This window comes from Mus musculus, chromosome 14, assembly GCF_000001635.26.
Source record: "Mus musculus strain C57BL/6J chromosome 14, GRCm38.p6 C57BL/6J".
Classification (NCBI taxonomy): Eukaryota; Metazoa; Chordata; class Mammalia; order Rodentia; family Muridae; genus Mus; species Mus musculus.
In genome coordinates this window covers 24,166,630-24,180,544 of record NC_000080.6, presented here as the reverse complement: position 1 = coordinate 24,180,544, position 13,915 = coordinate 24,166,630, and the positions used below count along the sequence as shown (strand labels likewise).

The window sequence follows — 13,915 nt, the reverse complement described above, 5'->3', positions numbered from 1 at the left end:
TAAGATTTCTTTTTGAAAGGAGTAGTTTCTGAAAAGAACAGGAAACAAAGTTAGGGGACATAGCACATGCTGTAATCCAAGAATTCAGTAAGTTGAAACAGGGAGACTGGAATATGTTTAACACCTAGGCTCTAAACAGTATAACAAATAGAGGAAAAATGAAAGACGCAGAGAGGTGGGTGGAGCTGGCTTCTGGCAGCCTTGCAGCCTTGGCTTCTGAAGGGGGTGGGGGTAGGGGACGAGGACACAGAGACAGAGATCAGTGGTCTCTGATTATATTTTCTAAAAAATGTTAAGTTCTTGTTTCTGTGGATATGTGCGTGTGGATGTGTCTGTGGGTGTCCACAGAGGCCAGAGGAGGTGCTGGATCCCCTGTAGCTGGATTTACAGACATCTGTGGTGCTGGGAACTAAACCCAGATCTTCTACAAGAGCCTCGAATGTTCTTAACCTTAGAGCCATCTCTCCAGCCCCCTGATTTTTTTTCAAAGATTTATTTATTTTTATTTTATGTGTATAAGTGTTGTGCCTACAGGGTGTCTGCCTCCCATATGTGGGTAGTGCTTGTGGAGGTGAGAAAAGGGTGTTGGGACTGGAGCTACGGACAGTTATGAATTAGCATGTGCGTGCTGGGAACTGAACCTGGTCCTCTGCCAGAGCAGCAAGTGCTCTTAGTCACAGAGCCATTTCTCCCTCTTAATTCTGACTTTTGAATCACTCCTTCCTTCTGTGTCCTGTCTGTCTCTGGAGGAAATGTCCCACTGTTCAAGGTTGTGACTGTCTGGGCTGCAAAGATGGTGTTGATAACTCAGGGCCCACACGGTGAGCAAGGTTGTTCCTGGGCTGTAGGAGCTGCAGGGGCTAAGCCAGCCTTTCCGGTTTTGTCCTGTTATTTGAGAAATAAGGAAGCAAACCCACAGAGGTGGTGAGTTACCAAGATCTTTGAGTGGTGCTCAACAGGCAACCCCTGAAAAACCCTGTCTTCTCAGGTTTGCTAGTGTTTTGTCTTGTTTTGTTTTTCCCTTCGTAAACAGCACCCCCGGGGAAGCTGAGCTCCTGTAATTCACAGTAGAATGGATTCTTGTGCTCATATTCTCTCTGTTTTTCTGGTTGGGGTTGTTTGGTTGGTTTGGTGTTTTGGTTTTTTTTTTTTTTTTTTTTTTGGTTATTGTTTTTGAGACAGAGTTTGGCTACACAGCCATGGCTGGCATATTTGTAATGTGTGTAGCTCAGTCAGCCTCAAACCTAGATCCTGCTGTAGCCTCAGCCTGCCTGAGTCCTGGGCTGACAAGCATGCTCCGCTATGCTGCTCTCCAGATGCCTGCAGTCTGCCGTACTGTTGTAATTCCGCCTTCCCTCTGAGCCTGGGACTTGGGCATGCTTCTGTAAGCCTCTATGTATACTGGGTTTTACCTAGTCTGCATCCTCTTCTCGCTGTTACTTGTACAACATTGTGTGTCTGCCCTGTAGCCTTTGCACTTGTGCCCCAGCCTTTGGCTATATCTGTGCTTTTTGGCCAATTTCTTTTCTTCGTTAGCTTCACTTTGAAATCATTTTCTTAGAAAGTCATCCCCAGGTGGTAGCCTCCCTCACAGCCTTCCTCTTCGGCTCTGTGATGCTTAGAAGCGTCCCCTGTACATGGTACTCTCCCGTTTCCATTTTCTTGAGGTCGATGTTAATATAGGAGGATATTGTTCTTGTTCCATAGGTGGGTCCATTTCCCCCAGTGCTGGCACTGAGATTAACAGACCTTAAGGCACAATCGCTTCCTCTCCTGCTCCTTACTGACAATGCCTAGAACAATACTGGACATTTTATGCCCTCATTTTAGAAAGTCCCTAATGCCATCTCTGAGGTTCTGTGACTTGTTAGGACTCAAAAGCAAGACTCAATATATAATCGTTTCCACTGGCTAAAATTGTAGCTGTAGGGACACAAGGTGAAATCAACACAGGGAAGAAAAAAGGACAAGGGGTGAGTCCAGGGGAAATCAGGTCCAGGTCCCATGGAGTTTGCAAGGAGAGTCACATCAGATACATTTGATCTTCAGTGTGGAGCTGTGACAGCTCATACGGCACCCCCACTTCTTGGGAAGCACAGTGGACAGACAGTGTGTAGCTTTTCCTGGGTGCTGGTCGCAGTCCATTTCTGCTTAGTAGAGACCAAAGCTGCAGACTTCATATGGGCTGGTCCCACCTTGACGACAGCTCCCCATCACCATCAGGTTCCTGGATGCCAGTTAGTCAGGAGGCAGCTGTGAACATAGACCTTTTCAAACTCAAGTCTCAGGCTGGCCATTATAGTCTTCCTGCACATAGAATAGTTTGCTTCGTAGTACTCAGGACTTCTCTGTAACACAAATATTTGAGAAGGAATGGATTAACCCCTGTGAGTACAGCACTGGACACACACACACACACACACACACACACACACACACACACACACACAGCACTACCCTTTGAGGGCCGAGATGAACTCTTGCTTTCATAGAAAAAGGGAGATACCTGTTCTGCCCATCTTGCCCTTTGGTAAACGTGGGTCCTTGGGGTCCCCAGGTGCTGAAGCACAATGGCTCATCAGAGATCCTCAACAAGCTGTACGACACGGCCATGGACAAGCTGGAGGTAGTCAAGAAGGACTACGATGCCCTGCGGAAGAGATACAGCGAGAAGGTTGCCATGCACAACTCGGACCTGAGCCGCCTGGAGCAGCTGGGGGAGGAGAACCAGCGTCTGCAGAAGCAGACGGAGATGCTGACCCAGCAGAGGGACACGGCCATCCAGTTACAGCACCAGTGCGCACTCTCCCTGAGGAGGTAGGAGCCCAGGCTGGCCACGGGGCAGTGTGTGTCAGGGGTGGTAAACGGGATTCTCTTTGTCTGAGGCTCCTGTCCTTTGTGGGCTTCTTAGAAACACCTCAGAGCACTGGGCTCCAGTCACTGAGAGTATTGTGTTTGATAGGCACTAGCCTTCATTGTTTCCTTTCCTTCCATGTAAGCATCCTGCTGTGTCCTGAGTATCCTGCCTCTTGGATTTCCCTCTAAACCTCTTTCTCCGTAGTGGCTATGCACCTTGCAAATGGGAAAGGCAGTATGTTCCTTGAAATTTCATTTTTTATTAAGAACCATTGGTTTTAGCTATGTGATTCCCACCCTGGACAGTAGTGCAAGCAGCACATTCCTGCCACGTGTGGGCTTTCGATGATATAAACAGGTGTACAGTCACCAGAGTGAACCCAGACTGGTGTCTCTGCTGCAGGAGCCAGGGGATGTGGCTATTGTTGTTTGGTGCTGGAGCTCCTGAAGGACAGCTGCTCTCAGGCACACAGCTCAGGAAATGCTGCTCTAGTGTGGCAGGCATATTGTCTGGGTGCAAGGTGCCTTCCAGGTACGAGGACTGAGTTTGTCTCGTGACCTTGTTCAGGTGCCCATATTGCACGGCTGTATTAAGTCTTATCTATAAAATGAAGTGATTGTTATAAGCCATCATGAGACCACGTTTGTCTTTCCCTATGCTGTGATTCTGTTGTTATATGTGTGTGTGTTTTCCCCAAAGTAATGTAGCCTCATTATAGGAGAAATGTGCTGTTCTTTCTAGTAGAGTAGAGAGCACGCAGTCCTCAGCTCAACTTCTGGCATTTGTTAAAGGCTGAGAAACATTCCAGGCCCAGGGCACTAGTACTCCGTGACCATTCTCTCTGGGGGTGAGAATGACCTCAGTCAAAGTGTCACGCTTGACTGTCTCGCACAGCGGGGCTGAGGCTGGGGGGTAGCAGCCTCACAGCTGACAAGGCAGGTCCCTGCCCCTCCCACCTCACGTTTTCCTTGCTCGCCAGGTTTGAGACGATCCACCATGAGCTGAGCAAGGCCACAGCCCAGAACAAGGACCTGCAGTGGGAGATGGAGCTGCTGCAATCCGAGCTCACGGAGCTGAGGAGCAAGCAGGTGAAAACCGCCAAGGAGTCAGAGAAATACAAGGAGGAGCGCGATGCTGTGTACAGCGAGTACAAGCTCATCATGAGCGAACGCGACCAGGTCATCTCCGAGCTGGACAAGCTACAGACAGAGGTAGAGCTGGCCGAGTCCAAGCTCAAAAGCAGCACATCCGAGAAGAAGGCAGCCAGCGAGGAGATGGAGGCCCTGCGGCAGGTAGGCGGTGGTCCAGCGGGGAAGGTGGCCACAGAGTTCTTGAGGGCAGGACGAGAAGGTCTGAGCGCCAGGGCCTTCCCTTCACAGGCTGGGCTGGGAGATAGCATGTGGGTCTCTGCGGAGCTTAGGTTTGGTATTTGACATTAGTCTGGGGTCCAGAATGTCTGGCCATTGTCCTGTATATAGGAGGACATGCACATGGGTACAAGGTGCCTCTTGGGTAAGAGGACTGAGCTGGTCTCATGACCTTGTGCAGGTGCCCAGGTTGCAAGGCTATATTTTGTCTGTGTGTAAAATGAGACAAATAGTCATTACAAGGCCATGTTTGTCTCACCTATGCTGTGACAGTAACATTGGTTTGTTTGTTTGTTTGTTTGTTTGTTTGTTTGTTTGTTTCAAAACAGTATAGCTTGATTATAGGAGGCATGTGCTGTTCTTTCTGGTCAAGTGGAGAGCTACTGGCTCTCTGTGAACCAGGTCTGAGACCTTCTAGAGTTCTTAGCCTCATAGAACTGATAGCCTCATGGGTTCAGAGGAGCACCCTCAGGGGCCTTTGTCCACCAGCCATTTGTGTACTCAGAGGAGCTCCAAGTTCCTGTGTGCACAGCTTTCTGCTGTCTTGAGCCTTAGGCCTTGTTCTAAAGCCTTGCCCTCTGGGATAGTCCCTCCAGGGCTGGAGACTGAGGTATTCGGTAGCGGCAGGACTGAGCCTTTTAGATGAACTCCTGTGTGCTTTCCTGCCTGGCCAGCTGTACCTCACCACTGACGAATGTTCCTTCTGGTCCAGGTGTGCCCTGCTGGTCACGCTGTGGCTTTGACAAGAGTCTTTAGACTTGGGAATACTAGAGTACCCCTCTACTCCCATCAAAGCTGTTCTCGATTCCTGCTTCTACGCTTCTCGTTTTCTGTGCAGGTCTGTTAGGATGCGGGTGAGCAAAGCGGTGTGTGAGAAGTGGAAGAAAGGTCAGGAAGACTGGCATGGGTGCTCTACAGAGATCACTGTGTACCAGGGATGAGGCAGGGTGGGTGGTGTGGGGGTGTGGACAACCAGTCTACCAGTCTCGTTTTCTTTCTGTTACTGTGATAAACGCCATGACCCCCAAACAACTTGTTGAAGAAAGGGTTGGTTGCACCTTACTGATGTTAGTCATCATTGTGGGAAGCTAGAGCAGGGTCTCCAGCAGGACGGGAGCTTGAAGTGGAAACCACCAAGAAATGCTATTTGCTGGCTTGTTTCCAGCTCACATCTAGTTCAGGACCACCTGCCTTGGATGGTCAAGAAAATGACCCAAATTAGCGCACTGGCTGCTCTTCCAGAGCATCCAGCACACATATGGCAGCTCACAACCATCTGTAACTCCAATTGTAAGGGATCTAGTGGGCACAAGGCACACATGCAGGGCACGGTCATATATGCAACGAAAATACTTATACACACACACACACAAAGTAAATCCAAAAAACAATTTAAAAAAGAAAGAAAATGTCCTATAGACATGCCCACAGGCCAATATGATGGAGGCAAGTCTTCAATTGCATTTTCCTCTCTCTCTGTGTGTCAAGTTGACAACCAAGATCAGTTACCCGACTGGTGATCTTTCTACCTGCAATGACTCCTTCTGTACCCAGGTAGAGGTCGGGGACTGGAGAATGAGAGGGTCTGAGGCCCTGAACTAGAGTCTGAGCCCCCTCAGTCATATGACCTCTCATCTCTCTTTCCTGCCTCTCTGCCCAAGTCTGCAGACGGGATGTATATGATAGTCACATTTGTCCTCGAGGGATGGTTTTGAAGTGACACAAACAGTAAACAAAGTTAGCAATTATGTCTTCATAGAGTTGGGATGACAGGAATGAGCACACACCCATGTAACTGTTTGTATAGGTGAAATGGATTAATAATGACAGTCCATATAGAGGGCTTGATGTTCCCTAAACCATTGAGGTGAAGGTCACTGCCAAGAGGAGCATGTAGTGAGTGTGTGTGTGTGTGTGTGTGTGTGTGTGTGTGTGTGTGTGTTGGGGACAGGGCCTTGCTTGCAACATCACCTACTTTACCTGGCTCACTCAACTTTGATGAAATTGTAGAAAAGAGAATTATTATATAAAGAACCTCCCTCCCTCCCTCCCTCCCTCCCTTCTTCCCTCCCTTCTTCCCTCCCTTCTTCCCTCCCTTCTTCCCTCCCTTCTTCCCTCCCTCCCTCCCTCCCTCCCTCCCTTCTCTTTCCTTCCTTCCTTCCTTCCTTCCTTCCTTCCTTCCTTCCTTCCTTAGTCTCATTTTGTAGTGCTGGCTAGCCTGGAACCTGGAACTCTGTATAGACCAGGCTACCCTTGCACTCACAGAGCTCTGCCTGCCTCTGCTTCCTGAGTGCAAGTGCCGGGACCGTAGGCATCCACTACCATGCCAATCCACAAAGGAACTTTCACTAAGTCAATTTAGTGTACTAGAGTTTGGTGACTATCCAGGCAGCCCAACCTGTCCCTTTCTGTGTCCTAGTATCTTCGTATGTTCTTCCTGCAAAGGGCGGATGTAAATATCAAGTCAGAAAACCACACTTAGGAGAATGACCAAATTGGTCACCAGACTAAAAAGCTCATGGAATGTTGAATATCAATTAGGTGAGCTTGTGATAAGACAGCAAGCCTGCTCCATGGGGCTTCCAAATTCCTGAAGTTATCAGTGTAGGTTGTGGTCATGTACACAGAGAAGTAAGTATGAAGAACACCCAGGACCCCCCTCCTCCCCCGGCCACGTGCTGGCCTCCAGCAGTGAGCACCATTAATGTGGAGGCTTGACGTCTGAGCCTCAGCTCTCAGCCCTTGGTACTCAGCACTCAGGCAGTCAGGCATGCCCTTTAGTGTGGAGTCAGTCCTCTGAGGCTATGCAGGGGGTGCTGGCTGAGTGACAGGTGGCTTGTCAGCTGAGGCAGGAATCTTTTCCAGGCATTGTTCTGAATCAGCAGGCAGCAGGGGAGAGCCTGTGGCTCCACTCCTGCCTGCTGTCACCAGAGCTGACAACCCCGCTGCACGATGTTCTGGGTTCATACCCGGACCTGATGCTAGCCAAGAGGAAGCTAGACCTGTGCTTCTTAGGTGGAATGTGGCTCTAGGGGATGATTACCACAATGTTTGGTCACCTGTCCAGGGTCAGCTGGGTAGGCCTCTGCTTCACCTGGTTCCCTGACCATGGAGTGTCTTCCTGGAGACGCTCTGTGACGTTCTCCCAGGTCTTGCTTGCTCTCCTGTGGAGCACTGTGTCAGAGAAGGACTATCTGAGGTACCATGGCTGGCAGTGCCTTCCCGCTGCCCCTGGCTGCAGTTGTGTCCGCATGAGGAGCCCAGCTCGGCTGGGTAGTGCAGCCAATGGTGCTTAAGAGGAAAGGTGTCCAAAAAGAAACAACACTGTCGTACCTGGGAGCCATAGTCTCTGCCACACACCTCTAATACCATTCTCTTTCCTGGAACCCTGGGATGGGCAGGACACCTGCTGGGGAGTGGGATGCAGCCCCTTGGTCCTCTTGGTGACCCCCCTTTCAGGGAAGGAGCTTCCGAAACGGCCCATATTGTCCTAAGCACAGCCTTCAGCCGCACCTGGGGCCTCAGGACCACTGAGGATGGCCACGTGAGCCCGGGCTGAGTTCCTGGAGCTGGGAACTGGTGTAGAGGCCAGCAGAGAGGGAGACAGGTGAAAAGGGTCTCTCAGCAAGGGTAGGACTGTGGGCATGTCACTGCTGTGTGTCAAAAACACAGTGGAGGGCTTCAGCAGAGGTCAGTCCGTTGGCCTGTCTTGGCTCCCTAGTTTCAGTTACTTTTAATCTCCCTACCTGTATCTCACTAAAGTGTCTGAGGAGCAGTGTTTTTAGGGTAATTTGTTTCAGTGGATAGGAATTTTGAGGAGCCCAGTAGGAATCAAAGAGAGGCAGACGTGGATGGGAGCTACCTCATTCTCCAGCATAGTTCGCTGTGCCTGTGCCCTCCAGTGCTCAGTGAGGCCAGCATCCTTACTAGAGGAGAGAGCCCTACAGGGAGACAGATGCTGGTGTGTTTCAGATGTAAGTGCCTGGGCTTCGTGTTTCCCTTGAGCCTCCAGCCCCACCGCTGAGCTGGTAAGCTTTGCAGCTTGGAAATGTGGGTAACCCCTTTCACTTAACTCGGAAGCATTGGGTAACCCCTTTTACCGACCTCTTCCCTTAGATCAAAGACACAGTGACCATGGATGCTGGGAGAGCCAACAAAGAGGTGGAAATCCTCCGAAAACAGTGTAAGGCCTTGTGCCAGGAGCTGAAGGAAGCCCTCCAGGAAGCAGACGTGGCCAAGTGCCGGCGGGACTGGGCCTTTCAGGAGCGGGACAAGATTGTGGCAGAGCGTGACAGCATCAGGTAAGGACTGGGCAGGCATGGTCCTGTGTTTCTCGTGTGCACTGCAGTCTGTTGGTAGGGTCACACTCATTGGCTGTGTGTGCAGAGAAGGAGACAGGGACTGTAGTACCTCCCTTCTCTCCCTCAGCCGTTTCTCACCTCACCTCTTGGCTTTAGAGATTTCTGTTATATTTCCTTCCTGATTCACTTCTAGACATCTTGAGTGTGAACTGTGTTCAGGATCAAAGCCAATTTTTTTTTTAGAAGCCACTTTTGTGAAATGTGTTTTGTTTTTTCTGTCTGTGCTGCTAGACATCTGCTGTGCCAGCATCTTAGGTTCCCGAGCAATAAGAGCTTAGAGGAGGCTTCCGTGTGTCTATACCTGGGGTGTGGCCTAGGAGGGGCTGTAAGGTCAGAGGGCAGGACAGCACATGAAGGTGACATCCAGGTCCTCAGGCTGTCATGGGACATGCAGGCCACTCAGGGTGGAAGGAAGTCTCCCAGGTCCCTTTGAGGCAGAACTGAAGCCCGAGTACGGTTTCGTCAGCAGGGGAGGGAGGATGAGCGCTGTGGGTAGAGGGGCAGCACCTGCAGTTTCTGAGGAGGAATTTGGGTGTGGCCAGGTCCTGGTTTAGAGAATCACTAGGAATAGGGTGACAATGCCCTTGAGTTTCAATTCTGAGGGTCTTGAATAGAAGCAAAGGAGTGTGGGTAAGATCCTGTGCCAGGGCAGAGCCAGGGATGGTGGGAAAGGCACAGTGAGTTGGCCATTGAGGGAATCTGGAACACCCCTGAGACTATAAAAGGGCCAGGCCTGTGCCCTGGCAGGGAGGCTCGGGAGGTGAAGATAGATGTTAAAAGTATTTGACATGTGGTATGGGAGGAGCATTAAGGTCTTCTGGGTGCTTCCTGCTTGCTATGGCTCTGGGTTTACTCTTCGTGTTCCTCCTGAGCTGAACTGTGATCAGGGCAGTAAAGGTTTTAGGCTGTAGAGGCAGGAGAACCAGCTGTAGGGCACATTATTTTAGAGATGGCCATGCACAGGCCCTCCTGGTGTAGGCTTGTGTTTCCTGCCTAGGTAGATGAAATGGCTTGAGTACCCCCTTCCCGCACTCCTTCCCCCTGGTACCCCATCAGGTTCACCGTTGCACTGGAACAGAGCCAGAGAGACAGCGAGCTGAGTCCTGGCTAAGTGTTCCTCAGCCTCGTCGTGGCATAGGTAGAAGGCCCTGTGTATGGTCAGCTAAGGAACTATGGCTGTGGCGCACTGAAGCTCACCAAGTGGGCTGGGGTCTCACTGAGGCCTGACTGCTGTCTCTGGTTACATAGTGGGCTGGTCTGGATGGGGCCATGCACTCCTTTTGTGCTTGTTTGCTTTAGACTGAAACTTGGAGGTAGGGGCTGACAGGTGATACGGTACAGACCTCAGGCCCTTCCTCCTTGCTTACCATTCACAGTGACCTTGACCTCTGCTTTCTCTCCCAGGACCCTGTGTGACAACCTGAGGCGGGAGCGAGATCGAGCTGTGAGTGAGCTGGCTGAAGCCCTTCGCAGCCTGGATGACACTCGGAAGCAGAAGAATGACGTCAGCCGGGAGCTCAAGGAGCTCAAGTAGGCTTGGGTGGTACCCGCCTGGGCTGGGCATTACCTGCCTGGGCAGGGCTTCTGTCTAGACTGTCCTTCTCCCTTTCGGGTGGGACGCCCTTGAGTGCACTGAATAGGGATTTGTCATTGTGTCCCTTCATTTTGCTTCACTATGAGAGGCTACCGAGTGGGTTTGAATATTGGCAGTCTATAGAAGATGGCACCAGCCTGTTGATAAGCTCATGGAGATGGGACAAGCACCTAATGCCAAGGCACGTGGGAAGGCAGGGAAGCAAGCAGCAGAAACCAAGCACACTGTACTGCTGTAGACATGGTGCTCAGAGTGCATGGGAAGAGAAAGAGAGAGACATACACTTAATGATGAAGTTAACAGACGGTTTTCCAGGGAGTTGTCACCGTGGCTTGGTAGCCTGTTCTACTCATGCTCTGTAGATGCCCATTTGTAAGGCTGTTTGGATTACGGGTCACCTTCCTTTCAATCATAGCACCCTCCAATGGGGCCATTTAGACACTTGGTGACCCTTAGCTATGGATAGAAAATATAAAGTTTAGAGTTTATAGTTGAAATTGGCAGTGCCAAATGACTCTACTTATTGTCTAGACTCAGACTCTACCTGGGAGGCGGCAGCTCTGCCCATCGTGTGGCTTCTCTAGAGCTGATATAAGATACTGGGGCATTCACACATGCAAGCTTAGAAGACATCGAAACCTCACAGAAACCTCACCCTTTCAGAAGGGGGTGGCAGCTTCCCTTCCTTCCAATCGTCAATATCTACCAAGATCAATAGCTTCATTTACTGAATAACCTACACCAGAGGGAGCTGGATATTCTAGGGCTTTAGAGGCAACGTGGCAGGCCCTTGCCCAGGAACAAGGGATGGAGTCGGGTATGGAATCCTATCAGGCAGGAATATAGTTTATTGGTAGAGCATGGCACATGCAAGTCTCTCACTTCATCAAGAACTGAGATGGAAAAGAAAGAAACACCCATTTTAGGGGAAACTCTGGAAGCTCTGGAATGTGGTTTAAAAGGAGGGTCTCCATTTTGCTAGAGGCAGAGCGTAGAAAAAGCACTGGCTTCCGTCTCTGCATTCATTTTGCTTGCGTTTGCAGCTCCTCTCTGCTAAGTTCTCTCACTGGTGACCTGCTGCTAAGGATGTCCCTACCTTCAGTCTGGAGAAGCATAGGTAGCCCCTGTGGTGACAGGCAGAATGTCCTGAGCATCAGTGTGGAGCATCCGGTGGAACCTCACTGTCCTGGTGGGGATGGGCGGGGGGCCCAGAAGGAGGGATAGGAGACTAAGTGAGCAGCCCATAGCCCGAGAACAGCCAGGGCAAAGGTACAGCCTTGCAGCCTATTCTTAGGGAGACAAGGAGGTCCCTTATATGTCAGCCGGCAGTGTGGACAGACTTAAGGCAGCCTGGGCCCAGATATTAGAAAGTCGGCTATCATGTGTCAGTCACCGCTCTGTGATAAGTGGTCTTGGTTTTCTTTCCATCTTCTTTACTGAATGTCTCCCATAGTTAAAGTTTTTAATTTTGATGAAGTCCAAGTTGTTAATTTAAAGAGTCTGTTATGTATGGTATCTAAAAAGCGTCCCCTGTAACTGTTAGCATCAAGGCTGTTTGTTTCCCTAGACCTGGGATTCGAACCAGAGCCTTAAGATGCTAGGCAAGCATTTTACCACCAAGTGACACCCTTAGCTCTTGTTTTTGTTTTGTTTTTTTTTGAGGGGGGGCGGTCAGGGTCTTACCATGTAGCCAGGCTGGCCTTTAACTCACCACTCTCCTGCCTCAGCCTCAGTGTTGGGGTTACTGGAGTGTGCCATCATACATACACAGCTTCTTTCAAACTGTTTCCTGGTTTTCTGTTTTACATTTGAATATATGATATATTTTGAGTTAATTAAAAGGGTATGGTGTTTAGTTGAGAGGAGTTTTTAAAGATTTGTTTGTTTGTTTGTTTGTTTGTTTGTTTATGCATGTATCTGTATGAATGCAAGTGCCAGTAGAGGCCAGGCAAGGGCAACCAATTCCCAGGATCTGGAGTTATAGATGGTCGTGAGCCACCACGTGGATGCTGGGAATTGAACTTGGAACCTCTGAAAGAATAGCCAGTGTTCTTAACCACTGAGCCATCTCTCCAGCCCACCTACTCCCTTGGTAAACTGTGGATGTTGACCCACTCAAATTGTAGCCAGAGAACTGTCCTTTCAAATTACTTTTGTATCTTTGCATCATTTGGTGGTATTTCCAGGGCCCTTATTCCATAGCTTCGATCTATGTGTCCTCACATAAACCCCACTGCAGCTGCTTCAGAAGGGGGGAGTCTTCAACTGAGTGACTCCTCTCCTGGAAAGCTCTTTAAAGCTTTATTTATTCATGTGTGTGTGAGAGAGAGGGGGGGGGGGCGGGGGAGGGCTCATGTGTGTCAGAGAACGTTTGAGTGATTTTCCTGCCTGGCCCTCCCATCTTGCTGAAGAAGTCCCTGGATTTCAGATGCATGCTGCCATATCCAGCTATGTCATGAGGGTTCCAGGGATGGGACCCTGGCCATCAGGCTTGCACAGCATGCTCGTCTGTCCACGTGGCTGTGTCACCTTCCCTTACTTTGCAGCCACTCCAAGATGACATTAGCTAGCCTAAATCTCTTCCTCCTGAATTTTAGGAAAAGGCCCTTGAATTGGTTCCTTTCTTGTGTCTGTAATATAGTACCTGCCACAATCAACCCAACAGAGAAGGAGTTGTTTTTGGCTCATGGTTTTGTTGATCTTAGCTCATGGTTGCCTGACCCTAAGTCTTCTGGGCAGAACACAATGGTGTTAGGAGGGCGTGTGGTAGAGGACACTTAATGGGGTCTAGAAAACCTCTAGGCAGAGGCAGGAGGATCTCTGAGTTCAAGGCCAGTGCGGTCTACAGAACAAGTTCCTAAATTGCTTTAACCCTCTAGATAAATTTGGGGAGAATTTCTGTTTAAAAAACACCACTATGAGAGGAAAGGGACTTCAAGAAGGCGCTGGGGCATGGCATGGTTTGACCCCAAAGACATGATCCAAGTGACCCAGTCCCTCTAGAGTCCCCACTTTCTACTTCCCACCACCTCCCAATAATAATGCTGTGATAATAGGAATCAAAGAAAGGGTTGACCTGTAGATTGTTAGGTCCTTATTATCTCGTTGTCTCTAGAGACACCCTCATAGACATGCCCACAGTTGATTAGTCAACTTGAATCAAGTTGGCAATCAACTAACGCCATGGCTGGAGAAATGGCTCAGCCGTTAAGAGAAAGCATTGCTCTTGTGGAGTACTCTCGTCGGGCATCATCATCCCATGTAACTCCAATTCCACGAGGACCTAATGCTTGGGTCCTTGCAAGGACCCAAGGCTGCCTTGCAAGGCAAGACAATGCAAGGGAATGCAAGGACCGTGGCTGCCTTGAGTACCTGCGCATGTCTTCCTACCCATAATTTATTTTTTAAGAAAGACTAATTAGCCAGGTGTGTGTGGTGGTATATGTCCCAGGATTTGGGAGGCATAGACAGGAGGATGTCAGAGTTCAAGGCCAGTGTGGTCTATCTTCCTGGATAGCAGGGCTACACAGTGAGACCCTGTCTCTAAAACAAAACAAAACAAAAAACTCTAACCATCACATTTCTACCTCTGAGCCTTGTAGATGCTAGATAAGCATTCCACCACTGAGCTACATTTCTAGGCCCCTTGCTGGCCTTTGACCTAAATTGCTTTAAGCCTCGGGATAAATTTGGGAAGTGTTTCTGTGTTTAAAAAACACTACTATGGAAACCCACT

The 13,915-nt window shown here is 49.7% G+C and overlaps 1 protein-coding gene across 10 annotated transcripts in view; it reads left to right on the top strand.

The window, feature by feature from the left end:
- Dlg5 (discs large MAGUK scaffold protein 5) overlaps window positions 1–13,915 on the top strand; it is a 111,968-nt gene that overhangs the window by 65,376 nt on the left and 32,677 nt on the right. For all 10 annotated transcript variants that reach the window (NM_027726.1, NM_001163513.1, XM_006519560.3 and 7 more), the window contains 4 exons: window positions 2,558–2,817; window positions 3,837–4,149; window positions 8,341–8,525; window positions 9,990–10,115. In NM_027726.1, coding sequence (NP_082002.1) covers window positions 2,558–2,817; window positions 3,837–4,149; window positions 8,341–8,525; window positions 9,990–10,115 — 884 coding nt within the window. The remainder of the gene's footprint in view (window positions 1–2,557; window positions 2,818–3,836; window positions 4,150–8,340; window positions 8,526–9,989; window positions 10,116–13,915) is intronic.